This window comes from Pygocentrus nattereri, chromosome 24 (genome assembly GCF_015220715.1).
Source record: "Pygocentrus nattereri isolate fPygNat1 chromosome 24, fPygNat1.pri, whole genome shotgun sequence".
Taxonomy (NCBI): domain Eukaryota; kingdom Metazoa; phylum Chordata; class Actinopteri; order Characiformes; family Serrasalmidae; genus Pygocentrus; species Pygocentrus nattereri.
This window is the reverse complement of record NC_051234.1, coordinates 2,310,650-2,326,001: the sequence shown is the minus strand read 5'-3', so window position 1 is coordinate 2,326,001 and position 15,352 is coordinate 2,310,650. Positions and strand designations below refer to the sequence as shown.

At 43.2% G+C, this 15,352-nt stretch overlaps 1 protein-coding gene across 3 annotated transcripts; it reads right to left on the bottom strand.

Annotated features, from left to right (window-relative positions):
• Nucleotides 1–5,099: 5,099 nt before the first annotated feature.
• Nucleotides 5,100–14,540, bottom strand: rad21a (RAD21 cohesin complex component a). 3 transcript variants are annotated; one of them, XM_017684354.2, is made up of 14 exons: nucleotides 14,336–14,540; nucleotides 11,975–12,159; nucleotides 11,726–11,855; nucleotides 11,470–11,569; nucleotides 10,426–10,532; nucleotides 10,083–10,280; nucleotides 9,816–9,938; nucleotides 9,549–9,680; nucleotides 9,178–9,401; nucleotides 8,780–8,933; nucleotides 7,853–7,998; nucleotides 7,108–7,287; nucleotides 6,773–6,856; nucleotides 5,100–5,903 (listed from the first exon to the last, which is right to left on the bottom strand). In XM_017684354.2, exons 2-14 carry the CDS (start codon nucleotides 12,116–12,118, stop codon nucleotides 5,712–5,714), a joined length of 1,914 nt encoding a protein of 637 aa, XP_017539843.1. In that variant the 5' UTR covers nucleotides 12,119–12,159; nucleotides 14,336–14,540; the 3' UTR covers nucleotides 5,100–5,711. The 3 variants fall into 3 exon arrangements, with proteins under 3 accessions (XP_017539843.1, XP_017539844.1, XP_017539845.1); XM_017684355.2 differs by having other exon boundaries at nucleotides 14,343–14,540; XM_017684356.2 differs by having other exon boundaries at nucleotides 9,549–9,677; nucleotides 14,336–14,536.
• Nucleotides 14,541–15,352: the final 812 nt, after the last annotated feature.

The following is a 15,352-nucleotide window of genomic DNA, read 5'->3' as shown; positions in this document are numbered from 1 at the left end:
AAATCTAAGACATAAATACGATAAATCACTGCTTACAAGGTGCAGATCAGAGCGATCTGTGAGCTAATCCAGCTTTTATGTGATGGTAACTGGACAAAAAAACTCATGGAGCCCGGAGAGGAACAACAAAAGCAGCACATGAAGGAACGGATGAACTGTAGGTCTGCTTTAGCTCACTAAGCTTCTCTGACTCTGAAACTGTTTCGCGTGGGCGGGGCAAGAGACATCAGCCCTGTGATTGGTCAGGGGCATGCTGACAGATGATTAGGACCGGCCAGTTTACATTGCAAGGTGAGAAATATGGTGACATATGTTGGTCATTTAGAACCTTATTTGCAGGGTAAACTGGGTCCTTGTTCACTGTTTGCCTGCAATAACAAGATTAACCCAATTAGAAAGGAAACACAGATTAAGGTTTGGGTCTCTGGGTCTTGAAGTGAGTGCCAGGGGGGCAAATGGATTAAAGCAGGTTACCAAGGGCAACAGAACAACTGTTAACGTCAAGCACTGGGTCACACACTTGGCCTCAAACCCCATTAGGTTGCTAAGTAACTGCAAACAGACGTATGTGGTTTGACATACTGCTGTCCATTGCTACTACCAACCACAGCAGGTGACACGACCATCACAAAGACCAGTGCGAAACTAAAGAGGCACCAAAATCTGATCTGGCCGAGTCACAGACCAAGACTAGAGATGGTACAGATGCTTGTAGTGCTGCAAAATGCAAAGCGAAATTAACCTAAGCATGTAATAAAGTCAGTAACCCAATGATAATGTCAACTCATAATACAGATGGTCCTTCAAGGGCTCTTCAGTAAAGGCAATGGTTCCACTTGAAATGGTTCCACACATTTATGGAGAGGGTTTTGTATTCGCTGCTGTCGGAACAACGCCTCATATCTCATATTTTTCACATATTTCATTTTTTTATATCATTTGAAAGCACCTGTTGTCCTTTACATTGTTTGTAAATTTCATGATGAATGGACTACAACAAATAACCCAAAACGACCTGGAAAGACGTCTGGTTCCATTGACTCACATTAAAAGTAAAGCAGGTTTTTTCCTTCTCCTGTAAAGTTCTCATTTTGGAGAGACGAGCTTTTCTTCCAACAACAGCGATATGGTTCTCCGCAGAAGCTTTTCGAAAATGGTTCTATTTTCCACCAAAAAGGTTCTTCTACCCTCACGGTGTTAATCTTATAACAATTGAAAAAGGATTTCTGGCGCTATATAGAACCCTTTTCAAACATCCCACAGTTTTCATCAACCTGAAAAACCATCTCACAATGCAAAGAACCATTTAAGATTGAGATGGTTCTATAAAGCGTTGGTGGTTCTAAATCCTTGAAGAACCACCTTTTTAAGAGTGTAGTGTTTGGGTAATGTGAGCACTGCATAGAAAGCATATTAGTTTTCAAAGAAATCAGCCAGTATGGAAGGTTTCAGTATCTGCATCAGGAAGAAAAACTCACTGTCATCTCAAATCTTTGCCATACGGCCCCAGTCGTCCTCATCTGGAGTTCGGCTCAGATCCAAACTGTCTTCCAACCCCACCATTCTTACCCCGTATTACCTGGGCAACAGCATCTAAATGTTTAACACAGCATCTGTTCCAGCATCCAGGCTTCAGCTCCACTCCGTGCAGCTCCTACCACCTGAGTCCTGACCATCGAGTGCACTGCCTTATTGGAAACATGACCCAACAGCCCGAAAGCACAGCTGACGAACCCACCAAACGAGGCAGCCGCTGGCTCTAATTCTGAGAGGAATTTCCTTTTATTCCTAGCAATCATCTCTACAAAGCAGCATGGCCTAAATACATTTGTGGCCCACATTACAAGCGTGGCTCAGCAAAGCAGTGATGCAATGTAAAGAAACTACTGTAGGAGCGCAGGTGAATTATTTATTTATCACATTGCGCACAGATTCCCTTTCATTCTACTGTACTCTGCTAGTCCCCCACTTATCAAAGACAGCAAGCAAATAAAGAAGAAGTAATTACAGGTATGTGTACACAGCCTTTCAGAGCGTTAAGAATGCCAAAGCGAGTCTGCCAGCTGAAGGAATCTGTTGATGCTTTCTGAAAGTGATTCCAGGCTTTAATAAAAGGCTCACGTGAGTGCAGCCGGCAAGGCTGTAGACTGGGATGAAGCGCAGCTCATGAGGCTGATGGAAGTGCCCCATTAAATATCTTGAGTGTTTGAAAATGCAGTAACCAGTCTCTGCTGTCAAATCTGAGTGGCCATGAACTTTGAGGCAAGCCTGCCCCCTGCTGGCAACGTGAGAAATTTCTCCTAATCAGCAGCAAAGCTTTTCACTGAGCTGACAATATTAAATATCTTAAATTAAATATCTTTTTACATCTTATTATGTTTATTTCCTTCGCCAGATTCATCTTGGTTTATCTGAAATAGTTTAAATGTGTGGTTTCTCATTTTGATTACATCGCTGTGCACCAGCGGGCCGGGGACAATAATATGCATATCAGAATCATACTAGAATCAGCAGAAAACAATAAGGACCTGACCGATATTTACTCCAGTCTGAAACAGCAGAACATTTAGCCAGTGCTGGATTTCAGAGCCAAAATAACTGCACTTGCATAGAGGTGGATGAAGTACACAAACCATGTACCTGAGCTAAAGTAGAGACGCCCAAGGTAAAATATCCCTCCAGTAAAAGTAGAAGTTCCTCCCTTTAGACCTCCACTTGAGTAAAAGTACTAAAGTATTTCCCTTCAAATGTACTTAAGTATAAAGTAAAAGTACTAAAAGAGTAATTCTGGCTCTGATGTCCTGTTATCATTTTTATAACCAGACTGGCTTCATGAACTCATTTCAGGTGAAAGTCCTCCAGCGTCTCTCTTGGTAAACCAGTCTTTTAATAGAACGTCATTAATTAGTGACGCTGACGTCTATTAAAATGATCAGAAGCACAAAACACTGAAGGTAAACAGTTTCCATCAGGGAGAACCGAGTGGCTCTGAAATCACTTTTTACACACAAGCAAAGTTTCAGTTTCAGATTTATTTACAACTTAGTTCCAAGTTTAAGTTGAATAAAAACTGGCTTTAAACTCAGGATCACAGATGAGCTCCTTTACTATGTTGATCTGTAGGCGTCTGTTCATAAACATAAACCAGCCCAAACTCATTTACTATAAAATGAAATGGTGTTTGTAGAAATTCAGAAAAAAGCCGCGTCAGTCTCGACTGCATATGTGGACATATTTCTATATTGAGCTCTATTTACACAAAGTTAGGTTAGTTCATCATTTATGTTGAACAGACTCTCCCAAAGTTTTACGCCACTGCGCTGACGTTGAACCGCGTGCTGCACTGGGTCGGTCTGACCAACAGGTCAAAACCAGCTCTAAACAAAGTGACCGCTGGGCCCTGATTGGTGCTCTGGCTTTGCGCTTCTTTCGTTTTGACATGTTACGTTTTTATACACACAGAAACCAAAAGGAACGACAGATTTCTCAGAATGTAGGAGGAAAAAGTCGGATATTAGACTCTGAAATGTAGTGGAGTGAAAGGAAAAAGTCCAGAACGGAGAAACTTCAGTACAGATACACCAAAAATACTAAAGTACAGAAACTAATTACATTTACTCAGATACTCAGTTACTGTCCACCACTGCATTTGATTAATTTACTGCCTTTTTAACCCTCGACAAATTTGTTGATACATTTCTCTGCAGGGTTATACCAAGTGGATCTGGTTCCAGTGAATGTGTTTAGATGCAATTAATAATCTGATAAATTAATAAACTGCATTAAATCTGATTTTGTCAGTAATTCTTGCAACGCTCAATGCACTTGAGGATTTCAGACGATGGAAAACTCCAGGTCTACATGAGTCCGACAAACAATCAGATTTCTGCTTTGCAACCTACTAATAAACACAGCTGGAACCAATACCAGCGTTGAATGGGCGAGAGGCAGGAAACACCCTGGACAGGTCACCTGTCCATCACAGACATGTACAATCGAACCTGTGAGACGACAGTGCTACCCACTGTGCCATCTAGAAGATGAAGAGTATTGAACTCGTCAGGTACGTAGCTGGTTTCAGCATCTCTCCCAAAGTATTTTGTTTCCGTTTCACAGGTTTGGGAAGTAGAGCATTCGGCAGACGCTCTTATCCAGAGCGGCTTACAGTTTGATCGTTTTACACAGGTCGGTGAAGGTGGTGTTGGGAGTCTTGCCCAAGGACTCATTGGTATAGTGTGGGGCGCTTGTCCAGGTGGGGACTGAACCCCAGTCTACAGTGTCGAAGGCAGAGGTGTTACCCACTACACTATCCAACCACTGTTTACACTCTTTGTTGACATAATATATATGACATACAGCATTTACATTTTTGATCATTTTTTTTCTTTTGAATATTTGTTTTAAGCCATTTTCATTTAAAATAACTGAAGAAAATTAAAAATGGGCTGCAAATTTAGCCTAAAAGTGAGTGAGTGGAGCTGGTGAGGTGGACAGTGAGTGGAGCAGGAGAGGTGGACAGTGAGTAGAGCAGGAGAGGTGGACAGTGAGTAGAGCTGGTGAGGTGGACAGTGGGTGGAGCTTGTGAGGTGGACAGTGAGTGGAGCTGGTGAGGTGGACAGTGAGTGGAGCAGGAGAGGTGGACAGTGAGCAGAGGACAGATGCCCCTCTGCCTGGACCTGAATAATAATAATAAAAAATACATATTCAAGGGCTACTTGATCATCTAATGTTTACATCTGCAGTGGGTTGTCCTTGGTGTCCCACCAGCACCAATGGCCCGGTCAGCAAATCGTCACTACCCATGTTAATAAATCAGTCATTACGCTTCTCTGCAGTGAGCCACTTCACATCAAACCACACTGACAGACTTTGTTTACATCTTAATTAAATTTCATATACATGTTGAACATGTTGATCGTCTTCTGAGGTTCTGGTCACCACACATTTAGCTGTACACCATAAAACCTCAGTACACTGTAGTTTTTGAAGGCCAAGGCTACAGAGATGAAACCCAGTTTGACTAACACTGCAAACATACACCAACAAAAGACTATCAGTAGCACAAAATTACACGTACGAAGTCAATGACGACCATATTCCAGGTTTAAATTTATATTGTATTATATTAAATGAAACTGGGGGTGTTTGACAGAGCTGTACAAAGTGTAACGCTATCGAAAGATTAAAAACAATGACATCAGTTGAAATACCAATTCGGCTAGAAGGCTATTATTAATCATGCTTAAGTGCATAGAGTTCCCAATCTGTATAGAGTTTTAATAATCCTTTAATAACCATCATCATTAAAAGAGATACAAAACGTTGAGCTTCTGCATCATTCAAATACACCACAGCTTCCAAAAATAAACCTTTGTCTCAAATGTGACATTATCAAAAAGGTAAAAATGTATACACCTATTCTACTTGTATTTCAACTGTAAAACCTAGCGGGTAAAACCAAAGTAATAAAACAGAAATGATCCGTGGAACGAAGAAGCGGGGCTGAAAAGTTCAACTGAGGTTACAGGAGTACAAAAAGGAACGACATGCAAACCTCCCTCCCTGCTATGTAGAGGACAATCTCTGCATGATCAAATACATCTTGATTCAAATGCATAAAAATTGGCCTGAAACAAGCTGAAAATAGGTACAAAAAAGAAAACTGAACAGTAAAAAGTGTTAAATACAACTAAAACGAGAGTAACACAGATCTATACAATGTGGAACCGTGGTCCCGGCGTGGCGACGATGTCGCTGTAGGGCTCTGCTTGGGACAGGTCGACGGCTTGCTGTTTCTTCAGGACCAGGAAACTGTAGAACTTGGCAGCGGCTTGTTTTTTGTTGTTGTTCCTGCACAGTTCCAGCAGGCTGATGGACTGGGCGCCAGTTTTAGCCACCACACGCTGAAAAAAAACGAAAAGTGATCAATTAGACTTTGAATCCTGCATTAAAATAGTGCATCATTCAGCAAGAACACCATGTAACGAACAAGACCTCAAACACAGACAGACAAACATAGATAGACAAAGACAGACACAGGCAAATAGACAAACAGACTCAGAGAGAGAGAGAGAGAGAGAGAGAGAGAGAGAGAGAGAGAGAGAGAGAGAGAGAGAGAGAGAGAGAGAGAGAGAGAGAGAGAGAGAGAGAGAGAGAGAGAGACAGAGAGAGACACACACACACAGAGAGAGAGAGAGAGAGAGAGAGAGAGAGAGAGAGAGAGAGAGAGAGAGAGAGAGAGAGAGAGAGAGAGAGAGAGAGAGAGAGAGAGAGAGAGAGAGAGAGAGAGAGAGACGAACACAGACATAGATAGCCTGTCTATATATCTGTCTGTTTGCCTGAGACAGACAGAGATAGACAGACAGATAGATAGATAGATAGATAAACAGACAGAGGCAGATAAACACAGACAGTAAGATCTTAACTTGGTCAATTTGAACCACGACTGTACCCTGATGGACCGCGTCTCTGGTCATATTAGGCATGTCATATCCAATTCACAGGAAAAGAAACCATTTCCTCCTGATTTTATCACATAACTCTGCACCAGTGGGCAGGGAAAATATCATATTATTTCCCCTCCTCCCACTACCACCACCACCCATCACTGACAGAAAAAAGCTTAGCCAGCTCATAAACTATCGATGTGGGTTTTTCACGACTCATATTGACACGATGCGAGATAATCAGCATATTGCCATTTCAAATACGATCAGCAAAGGAAGAAGACGGCAATCTTCACACACGCACTGCAGTAACATCAGTGGCATACCTGAAGTCCATGCAGCATCTGCTGGGTTCTCTTGTTCCATCTCCTCTCCTCTTGGTCCTGGTCTCCACCTTGACCCTCTGCCTCCTATTTAAATCAAACAATACCAAATTGTGTCAGACAGCTCCCAAGCCACACGTCATCTCATACTTCTCAACGAACTCCTTTACTCTTAACCTCACTGCAACAACCCTGTTGAATATACCCATTACACTGTGTCCATTAAGCAAAGCTGCTGAATCGGTTCCATGAATACGTTAATATTAACGTCGTTTAGTCCGAGTGATCATTTTTACTTTTTGTCTATAAAGCAATTTAACAAGCGTCAAAGCTCGTACCTCCTCCTCCTCGCTGTCGTCTTTTTCTTTGTTTTTCTCTCCCAGCAGGTCTAGCTCGGGGACGAGTCTGGAGAGGTTTGTGCTGTCCTCGGGTGGCAGGTCAACCTGTGGCATATCGAGCTGCTGGGACACCAGAGACTGTTCCACTGGCTGCAGAGTCTGATCAAGCATGCCCATTGGCTGCAGACGCAACACACAAATGAAACACAGCATTACATACAACACACACACACACACACACACACACACACACACAGCATAAATGTCTAATTTAAAAACAAAAAGTACAATCAAATGAATTACCTCAAACTCTGAGAACTCATGTGGGACCACGCTTCAGCTTCCCAATTAACTTTCTGAGTTTATTATTAAATATTAGAATCACAGCTGTTACTAAAAAATTCATAATTAAAGTCATTACTGTACAGGTTGAGTCAAAAGTCACAGGACATGTTTTATTTTATTATTGACTTTTTATCTCTGGGGTCATCTCAAATTGTGTATGCTGAGAAAATCCGCACCACCACCTTGTGGAGGCTTGTGACAGCATAAAAAAACTGACTTGACTCACCCTGTATAACAAGCCTTAGGTTGAACAGCTGAGTAGTAAGCCGTCAGTGTAAGAGGTTAACTAATATACATGGGCCAACATTTTCAATTATATTACAAATTCAATCCATTCTACTCATTTTCCTTTGAATCAAATCAGGAGGGCTTGAGGAGTAGCTGGCACGAGCTGACTCACCGGCAGAACGGTCTCGGGCTCCTGAGACTTGCGCTTGACTCCTCGCTGTCTGGAGGGGGGAGGCATCAGAGTCTCGTCCAGAGCTGTTCGACTGCCCTCGATAGATGAGACTTGAAGCATGCTGGGCTCCTCCACTATGGTCTGGTCTGTGACAGAAAAAAAAAGAGAAAAATGAATTCTCTAGCGTTTTAAACCTGCGAAGAGCAACGACAGCTACACCTCCGAATTTATCTATCAATTTAAAGCAACTTAACGACACCCATTACAGTCCCTTAAAACAACTTCTGTTAAAGCAGTTAGAGGCTGAAATGCAAGTTGGCGAAGCGAGCGAGCCGTCTGACAGCTGTGCCAAATTCTGAACAATTTTGAGCACTTTTTCAGCTTGCAATCATCTTTAAATGCACCGTCTCTGGACGAGCTGGCATATAAACAAGTGCCTCAAGACAAATTGCAAATGCACTGCTGATTTCAAGACAAATACACATTATGTCTGACATTTTAATTTAACATTCACCATAATGTTTTGTTACCCGTGTACTACGACCCATGTTAAGCCAGCAGCCACACCACTCTGGGTTGGGCAGTTTGTGATGCAACGTTCTTGCCACATACCATACACTATAAAATAGGCACCCCCAGCAACTGTGGACAACTGTGAATTAAATGTGTGAATTGTATTTTAATTACACATTTTTACTCAGCTCTGCAGAGAAATTCCACTTGTCAAATTGAGTTGCTTAATGCTCAACTTAACCCTGGCCAAATCGGGAACTCCTATTCAGAATAAACCCACCTGATTATCTGTCTGGAAGCTGAACACAGCTGCAGACGGCGGTCAGAGCGTTCACACAATACATTCAAGGCCATATGCGACACTTCAAAGCGCTCGTCTTTACTGTCCAGTATCACATCTGTCAACATACTTACCGATAACATCTCTACTTTGTGTCATCTGCTCTTCTCGGGGAACTTCAGGGTTCTCCAGCTCCCTCAGGAACTCCTCCAGACTATCAGCCTCGCCACCCTTCCTCCTCTTCCTCAGCTCATCCGGCACCAGCGGGGTCAGGCAGCGTGTGAACATCTGCCACGTTTAAACGCTTAGCATTACTTTACTTGAATCAGCACCATTTTTCTAAATCTTGGATTACACTATTCCAGCAATGAGCATTACGAGACTGGATTAAACATTTGGTTGGGCTAATTTGTTGGAGCACAGCAAAAGGCATAAAGGTGAAGAATAATGCTGCACGCTGAGCTTCACACTAATAAAACCTGTACGGAATAAGGTGAAGCATTGACTTTGGCAAGACTGAGTGTTGAGGTACCTTAAGCAGTCTGCCGTTCCAGAGTGGCTGTGCAGGCAGGGAGAAAAGCTTCTCCACCCCTCCAGTCTCCTTCCACATCATCAGCTTCTTGGTAGGTGGAGCCAGGTCCAGCGTGGTCACAATGTCTGAGTAGTCACTCAGCTGGGCACGAATGGTCTTACTGTCCAGCTCCTTCAGGCTGTCCACAATCAGCTTCCTCTTCCTCTTAGCCTTTGTCTCTTTCACTGTGAATGATGACAGAACCTTCAGAATCTCACGCATTCTGCACTTGTCGTTGGGGCAGAGCTACACTTAACTTTTCCTCACCAGAAAATTCCCTAGGGAACATCAAACTGCAAAGAAATTCTATTTTGCTTTGGCTGTTTCTTTACCAGTGATGTCTATGGGCTCCAGGGCAAAAGCTTCCTCCTCATTGGGCACCAGTGTGGTCTGCTCTGTTTGGTCTGTGGTGTTGGGCAGGGGCTCAACAGGGCCTGAATCAGGACTGTCCGGAGCACCTGCTGCTGATTCGGCAACGTCACACAGAGGAATAACGAACAACGAATGAGTATTCTACTCTGTTTTAAGAATATTAACAAGTTAAAAAGGAACCGAATTGATATGGCATCCCATGAAGCAGTAAAAGAAAATGAGCTCACGGGAAAAGGCGTCAAAGTCATCGTCGTCATCTCTGTGGTCTGGGGGCATCATAACGCTGTCCGTGATGGCTGGAGGATCGTCAAATATTCCTCCACCGCCATCGCTGCTCAAGAGCTTATCCACTAAAAACAAGCAAATAGATTTACTTTTAAATGAACTGAACTAACACAACTACTCCAGTAAATCAACTAAGAATAATCTATTTATCTGAAAAATCAGTTCCTAACTGTAAACCACACCATTAGGGCCGTCTACAAAGTACTTACCGAGTATTCCACCATCACTATTTTCCAGGTTGTTCTCTCCAAAGTCATCATAGTCGAGGTTAGTTGATTTATCAGGCAAGTGGGCAGGGCCAGGCTCCGCCTCCAGCAAAAGGTTGGAAGCAGATGATCCGTGGATGATGTCCATATCTAAGGCACTCTCCTCCCTCATGATCTCCCGGTCATCCATGCCAAAGTCACCTGTAACACACATCAGGAGGTCACCAGGGTGCGGAAACTATCTACAAGTCAGTAAACCTATGGGCACATAGGGGGGCACTGTATTTAACTGAATTATTTATCACAAAAGTGAAGCACAGGTGCAGTTAATTTAATTTACTCTTACCAAAGTCGTTGTCAGCCAAGATGCTGAGATTGCCCACCTCCTCCCTCATGGTGATCTCCTCCACCCGGCTCTGGTTCAGCGTGAACTGCTGTGCTACATCTATGTCACTAGAAGAGGGGAAAGTCAAGTCAAGTCAGTTTTATCGTCAATACAATATGTACAGGACATACAGTGCACTGAAACTGCGTTACGCTTAGACCCTGCGGTGTAACAATAACATTAAATAGACGGTAAACAGGAAAAGTGAATTTAAACAGACACAAAAAAAAATCATGAAAATACACATTAATTGTAGAAAAACAGAATTAAACAAATAAGACTTCTGAAACGAACACTAAAGCGACATAAGGCACATGCAGATTAATGTCTGTGGGTATAAACAGTGCAAATATAAACTGTAGTGCCGTTACTCTGAGCTTATGGAGCAGTTAAAGGGGAAATGTAGAGCAACGTCAATTCCACAAATATTCTTTCAAGCAGGGCATTTGAAAATACACTAAATGAATTACAGGCTTTATTTTTAAACTTAAGATTCAGAAAAGCTCAAAGATGAAAACTACAAGCAATTTATCACCATAGGTCAGTAAAAAGTTGAAACCTTTGCATGACAGTCAACCTATCAAGACCAATCCTTGGTAACCCGTATTTTGTGCTGTATTTGATCTGTTCTCAGACAAGCACTTACATTTTTCAGTAACAAAAGTCATTTTTTATGTGGCAAAAACAGGCATATTTAACTTTTACATAACCTTCAGATCCCCTAAAACTAAGTGGTTTGGTTTTGTTACTGTGTGTTTGCGACATGTAAATGCCTAGTTGCCATGCATCATGCCTCACTGAAAAAATTCAGTGTTAATAAAAAAAAATAATAATAATAATAACCTGTAACTTGAATATGACAGGATGGGGTTAAATAGATTTTTTTATTGTATTTTTCTCATGATATTGGCTATTTAATACCAACAGGCAATGACTGGATCACATCACTAGCACAGGGTCTCGAACCCTTGTCAGAACAGGCACAACAGCTACGTGCAAGCTTACTCCAGATCCGGAAGGGGCTGATCAAAGTCATGGAATTCCTCTGGCAAGGTGATGGCGTTGTAAGCAGCCTCACGATTGTCTTCAGGGAGATCCACAACACCTGACGAGCACAGACAATTCAGAACAAATTCAATGCATCTTCCTTTAGCACGGATAGCCGTGTCTTCATGTGCTGAATGCCAACCAGTGTGAATTACAATAAACGTTGAAGACGAAACAATAAATGGGAATCTCGCAGGTATAAATCTGTCATTACCTGGTCGGAAAGCCATTTTGATCTTAATGAATGCCTCATTACAGTCAGCAAGCAGGTATTTGGCTTTCCTGTGGTAGATCCTCACCACACCCAGGAGAAGGTGACCAGATGTACGCAGAGCCATCTTCACCTGCAAAATCAGCACCAATTTAGGAAGGGGGAAGACGGTCTACATACATTTACATCCAACAGGTTTCGTCGCACAGTTACAGCCCAATAACAAACATCAAATAAGGAACAAAAACGCACCTTGGGGGAGATTATGCTTTCCACACTGCTTTCCAAGTTGCACTCAAAGACATGGGCCTTGGTCAGCTTCTTGTCCCAGTGGGCCGCTAGCCAGATTTTGGCCAACGGCCCACGTTTGCTGAGGACGAAGTGGGCGTAAAACATTGCCCCTCAAAGATCACTCAAAGATAAAGGGGCTGCAACACCTGGGAGACACAAAACAAATTACAGCAACTTGTTGCTCTTGAAAGAACCACTGACACACCTGATCTTCACCCATCTTAAGAGGGTGTAAATCTGGTCTCAAAAAAGGGAAAATAAGCAGATCATAAGAGTCTTAGATGTAGAGTGAAGCAGCAAGCACAGGCAGCAACATTAAAGGGGAACTCCACCAATTTTACTAGATTTCCGCATAATTACACGGTTAACATCAACAATATCGCTCTGAGAGGTTCGTGAAATGCTCTTAGAGTCAGAAACCTGACGTCTCAGGAGCTTAATGCCTCCAAAAGCTCCCTTCCAGAAAGCTATTAGACGAAAGGGTTGGCATCAGCTGATGTCTGAGACACCGTTTTACAGTAGATTTAATTTGCAGCAGAGAGCTACATCACTAACCGTCTACCAGGAATTATTCTCCGAAGAAATCCTACTTTTTTCTAGAATCACCATATTTCATTAACATAACGACTGAGAAGAGACCTGCAGGTTCATCTACGGTCTTGCACAGTAAATAAAATGACCATATTTGCGTTGTAGACGACAGGAGCCCTGGTGATTAACTACCATCACCACTGTAAATAAATCTTAGCACGTCAGTAACTACGTTTCTCTGCAAATCCACAACTTCACGCCAAACCTACCTGAACAGCTTTGCTTACAAATCAGCTTCTGAATTAGACAGACGCGATGAAAAATCGGTGGACTTTCCCTTTAAAGCACAAAGGTGATTCATGCGAATTAACCCGCCGTCTATGCAGCTGCAGGTCATCTGAACTGGTCTAAATGTAAACCCGGGTCAGAATTCAGTTACATGCACTAAAAGCGCCCCGCGGTGTTAATAACGCCACGCATGTTTACATCGACCAGCTGCGAAGCGACGAGCGTCCACGACGAGGCCGAAACTGGCTTCCTATCCGCCAGCTTCTTGTTCGAATCTTCCCGTTCCACCTTAAGTTGTATTTTCCTGTTCCACCTTAAATGGTGCGGTAGTTACTTTCTGGCGAATTTGGTTAGCTGGCCTCCTATCCGCCAGCTTCTTGTTCGAATCTTTCCGTTCCACCTTAAATTGTATTTTCCTGTTCCATCTTAAATGGTGCGACAGTTACTTTCTGGCGAATTTGGTTAGCTGGCCTCCTATCCGCCAGCTTCTTGTTCGAAATGTCCCGTTCCACCTTAAATGGCGCAGAAGTTAACTTGCATGTTGCACTGTTTAAGGTGGAACGGGAAATTCTGATCAAGAAGCTGGCGAATAAGCGAGCCTGCTAACCAAATTCGCCAGAGCACCATTTAAGGTGGAACAGGAAAATACAATTTAAGGTGGAACGGGAAGATTCGAACAAGAAGCTGGAGAATAAGCGAGCCAGCTAACGCTAATTAACCCAATTCGCCAGAAAGTAACTACTGCACCACTTAAGGTGGAACAGGAAAATACAATTTAAGGTGGAACGGGAAGATTCGAACAAGAAGCTGGCGAATAAGCGAGCCAGCTAACGCTAATTAACCCAATTCGCCAGAAAGCAACTACTGCACCACTTAAGGTGGAACAGGAAAATACAATTTAAGGTGGAAAGGGAAGATTGGAATACGAAGCTGGCGAATAAGCGAGCCAGCTAACGCTAGTTAACCCAATTCGCCAGAAAGTAAATACTGCACCATTTAAGGTGGAACGGAAAGATCGGAATAAGAAGCTGCCTTCAGCTTCGTGCGTTTGCGTATTGGCTGGAAAACAAAACCAAACAAACACGAACCGACCGTTGGACAACTAAGCGGTCTCTTGTCTAAACACTTACCCAGACTAATGCGCACACACAACAGCAGGACTGCGAACAGAAACAGCCAAGTTTATTCGTCAGGAGGCTAAAAGCAAACTGGCGCTGCGGCTAGCACGCAAGCTAAGTGGTTAGCAAGTGTTAGCTTAGCTGCTCCGCAAAACTAACAACGCGCTGGCTTCCAAACACGGTCGAACAGAACGCAGATGGGGTCAAAAAGGGACGGGATCAGTTCATTTAGTCCGAAAAGTAGCCTAAACCGAACGAAACTGCGAGTTAAGCGCTAATGTTGCTAACGGGGTTAGCTAGCCCGACGGCGCGGCTAAATTAGCTTAGCGAGCGGTCGGAAACCTTACGCGCGCCGAAAAGGCCGCGGTTCGCGGCTTAAACTCACCATTCACCTGTAACGTCCCCGCGGCGACGTGGAGCGGTGTACGTTCTCCCTTCCCCGCTGGAGAGAGGTTAAAAGCGGTTTCCCTCCTTCCTCGTCCCTCTCATTGAATCGCGCTAAGATGGCGCCTCCCGCTCAGCGACGCTTTAAAATCAGCGGGATGTTTACGGTCGAAATTCGGCTGCAGGCGGAGCGACGACCCAGTGAGGCGCGGGCGGTGCTCCAAACAGCGTGACCGCGCTTCGCGGTCTAGTACACTAGGCAACAAGCGCACTAATGTGACGCGGCCTGGTCCCGTCGCACATGCTCTACGAGACGAGCACACGCACGCGCCATCACAGCGTTGCGGAGCCTCTAAAGTAATGTGGTGTCATCATTTTTTCATCTGATTGTCAAATTATCATGGATTACTATTTTGAGGCCATGAATTAGGATATTGTAGGCACGAGTTAAGTTTCTCATAACTCGTGGCCTGTAGTCGTCCATGACCTCAAAAAGACACAATTCTGTGGCTTTAATATAATAATTCATAGCCTCAATATATTAAATTGCAGTCTCAGTTTACGAAATTGTGACCTCAAAATAGTAAATTATGGCCCTAATATAGTAAATTGTGGCCTCAACATACAATATTGTGGCCTCAATATAGTAATGTTTGGCCTCAGTATAGTAAATTGTGGCCTCAATATACCAAATTGTGGCCTCAATATAGTAATTTGTGGCCTCAGTATAGAAATTCATAGCCTCAATAGACCTATCTTACATTCTGGCCTCAATATGCCAAATTGTGGCCTCAATATACCAAATTGTGGCCTCAATATAGTAATTTGTGGCCTCAGTATAGAAATTCATTGCCTCAATAGGCCTATCTTACATTCTGGCCTCAATATACCAAATTGTGGCCTCAATATAGTAATTTGTGGCCTCAGTATAGTAAATTGTGGCCCCAATGTAGTAACTTGTGGCCACACCTTATTAAAAAATGATCACCATGTCATTTTAGAGGGCTCCCTACCATGT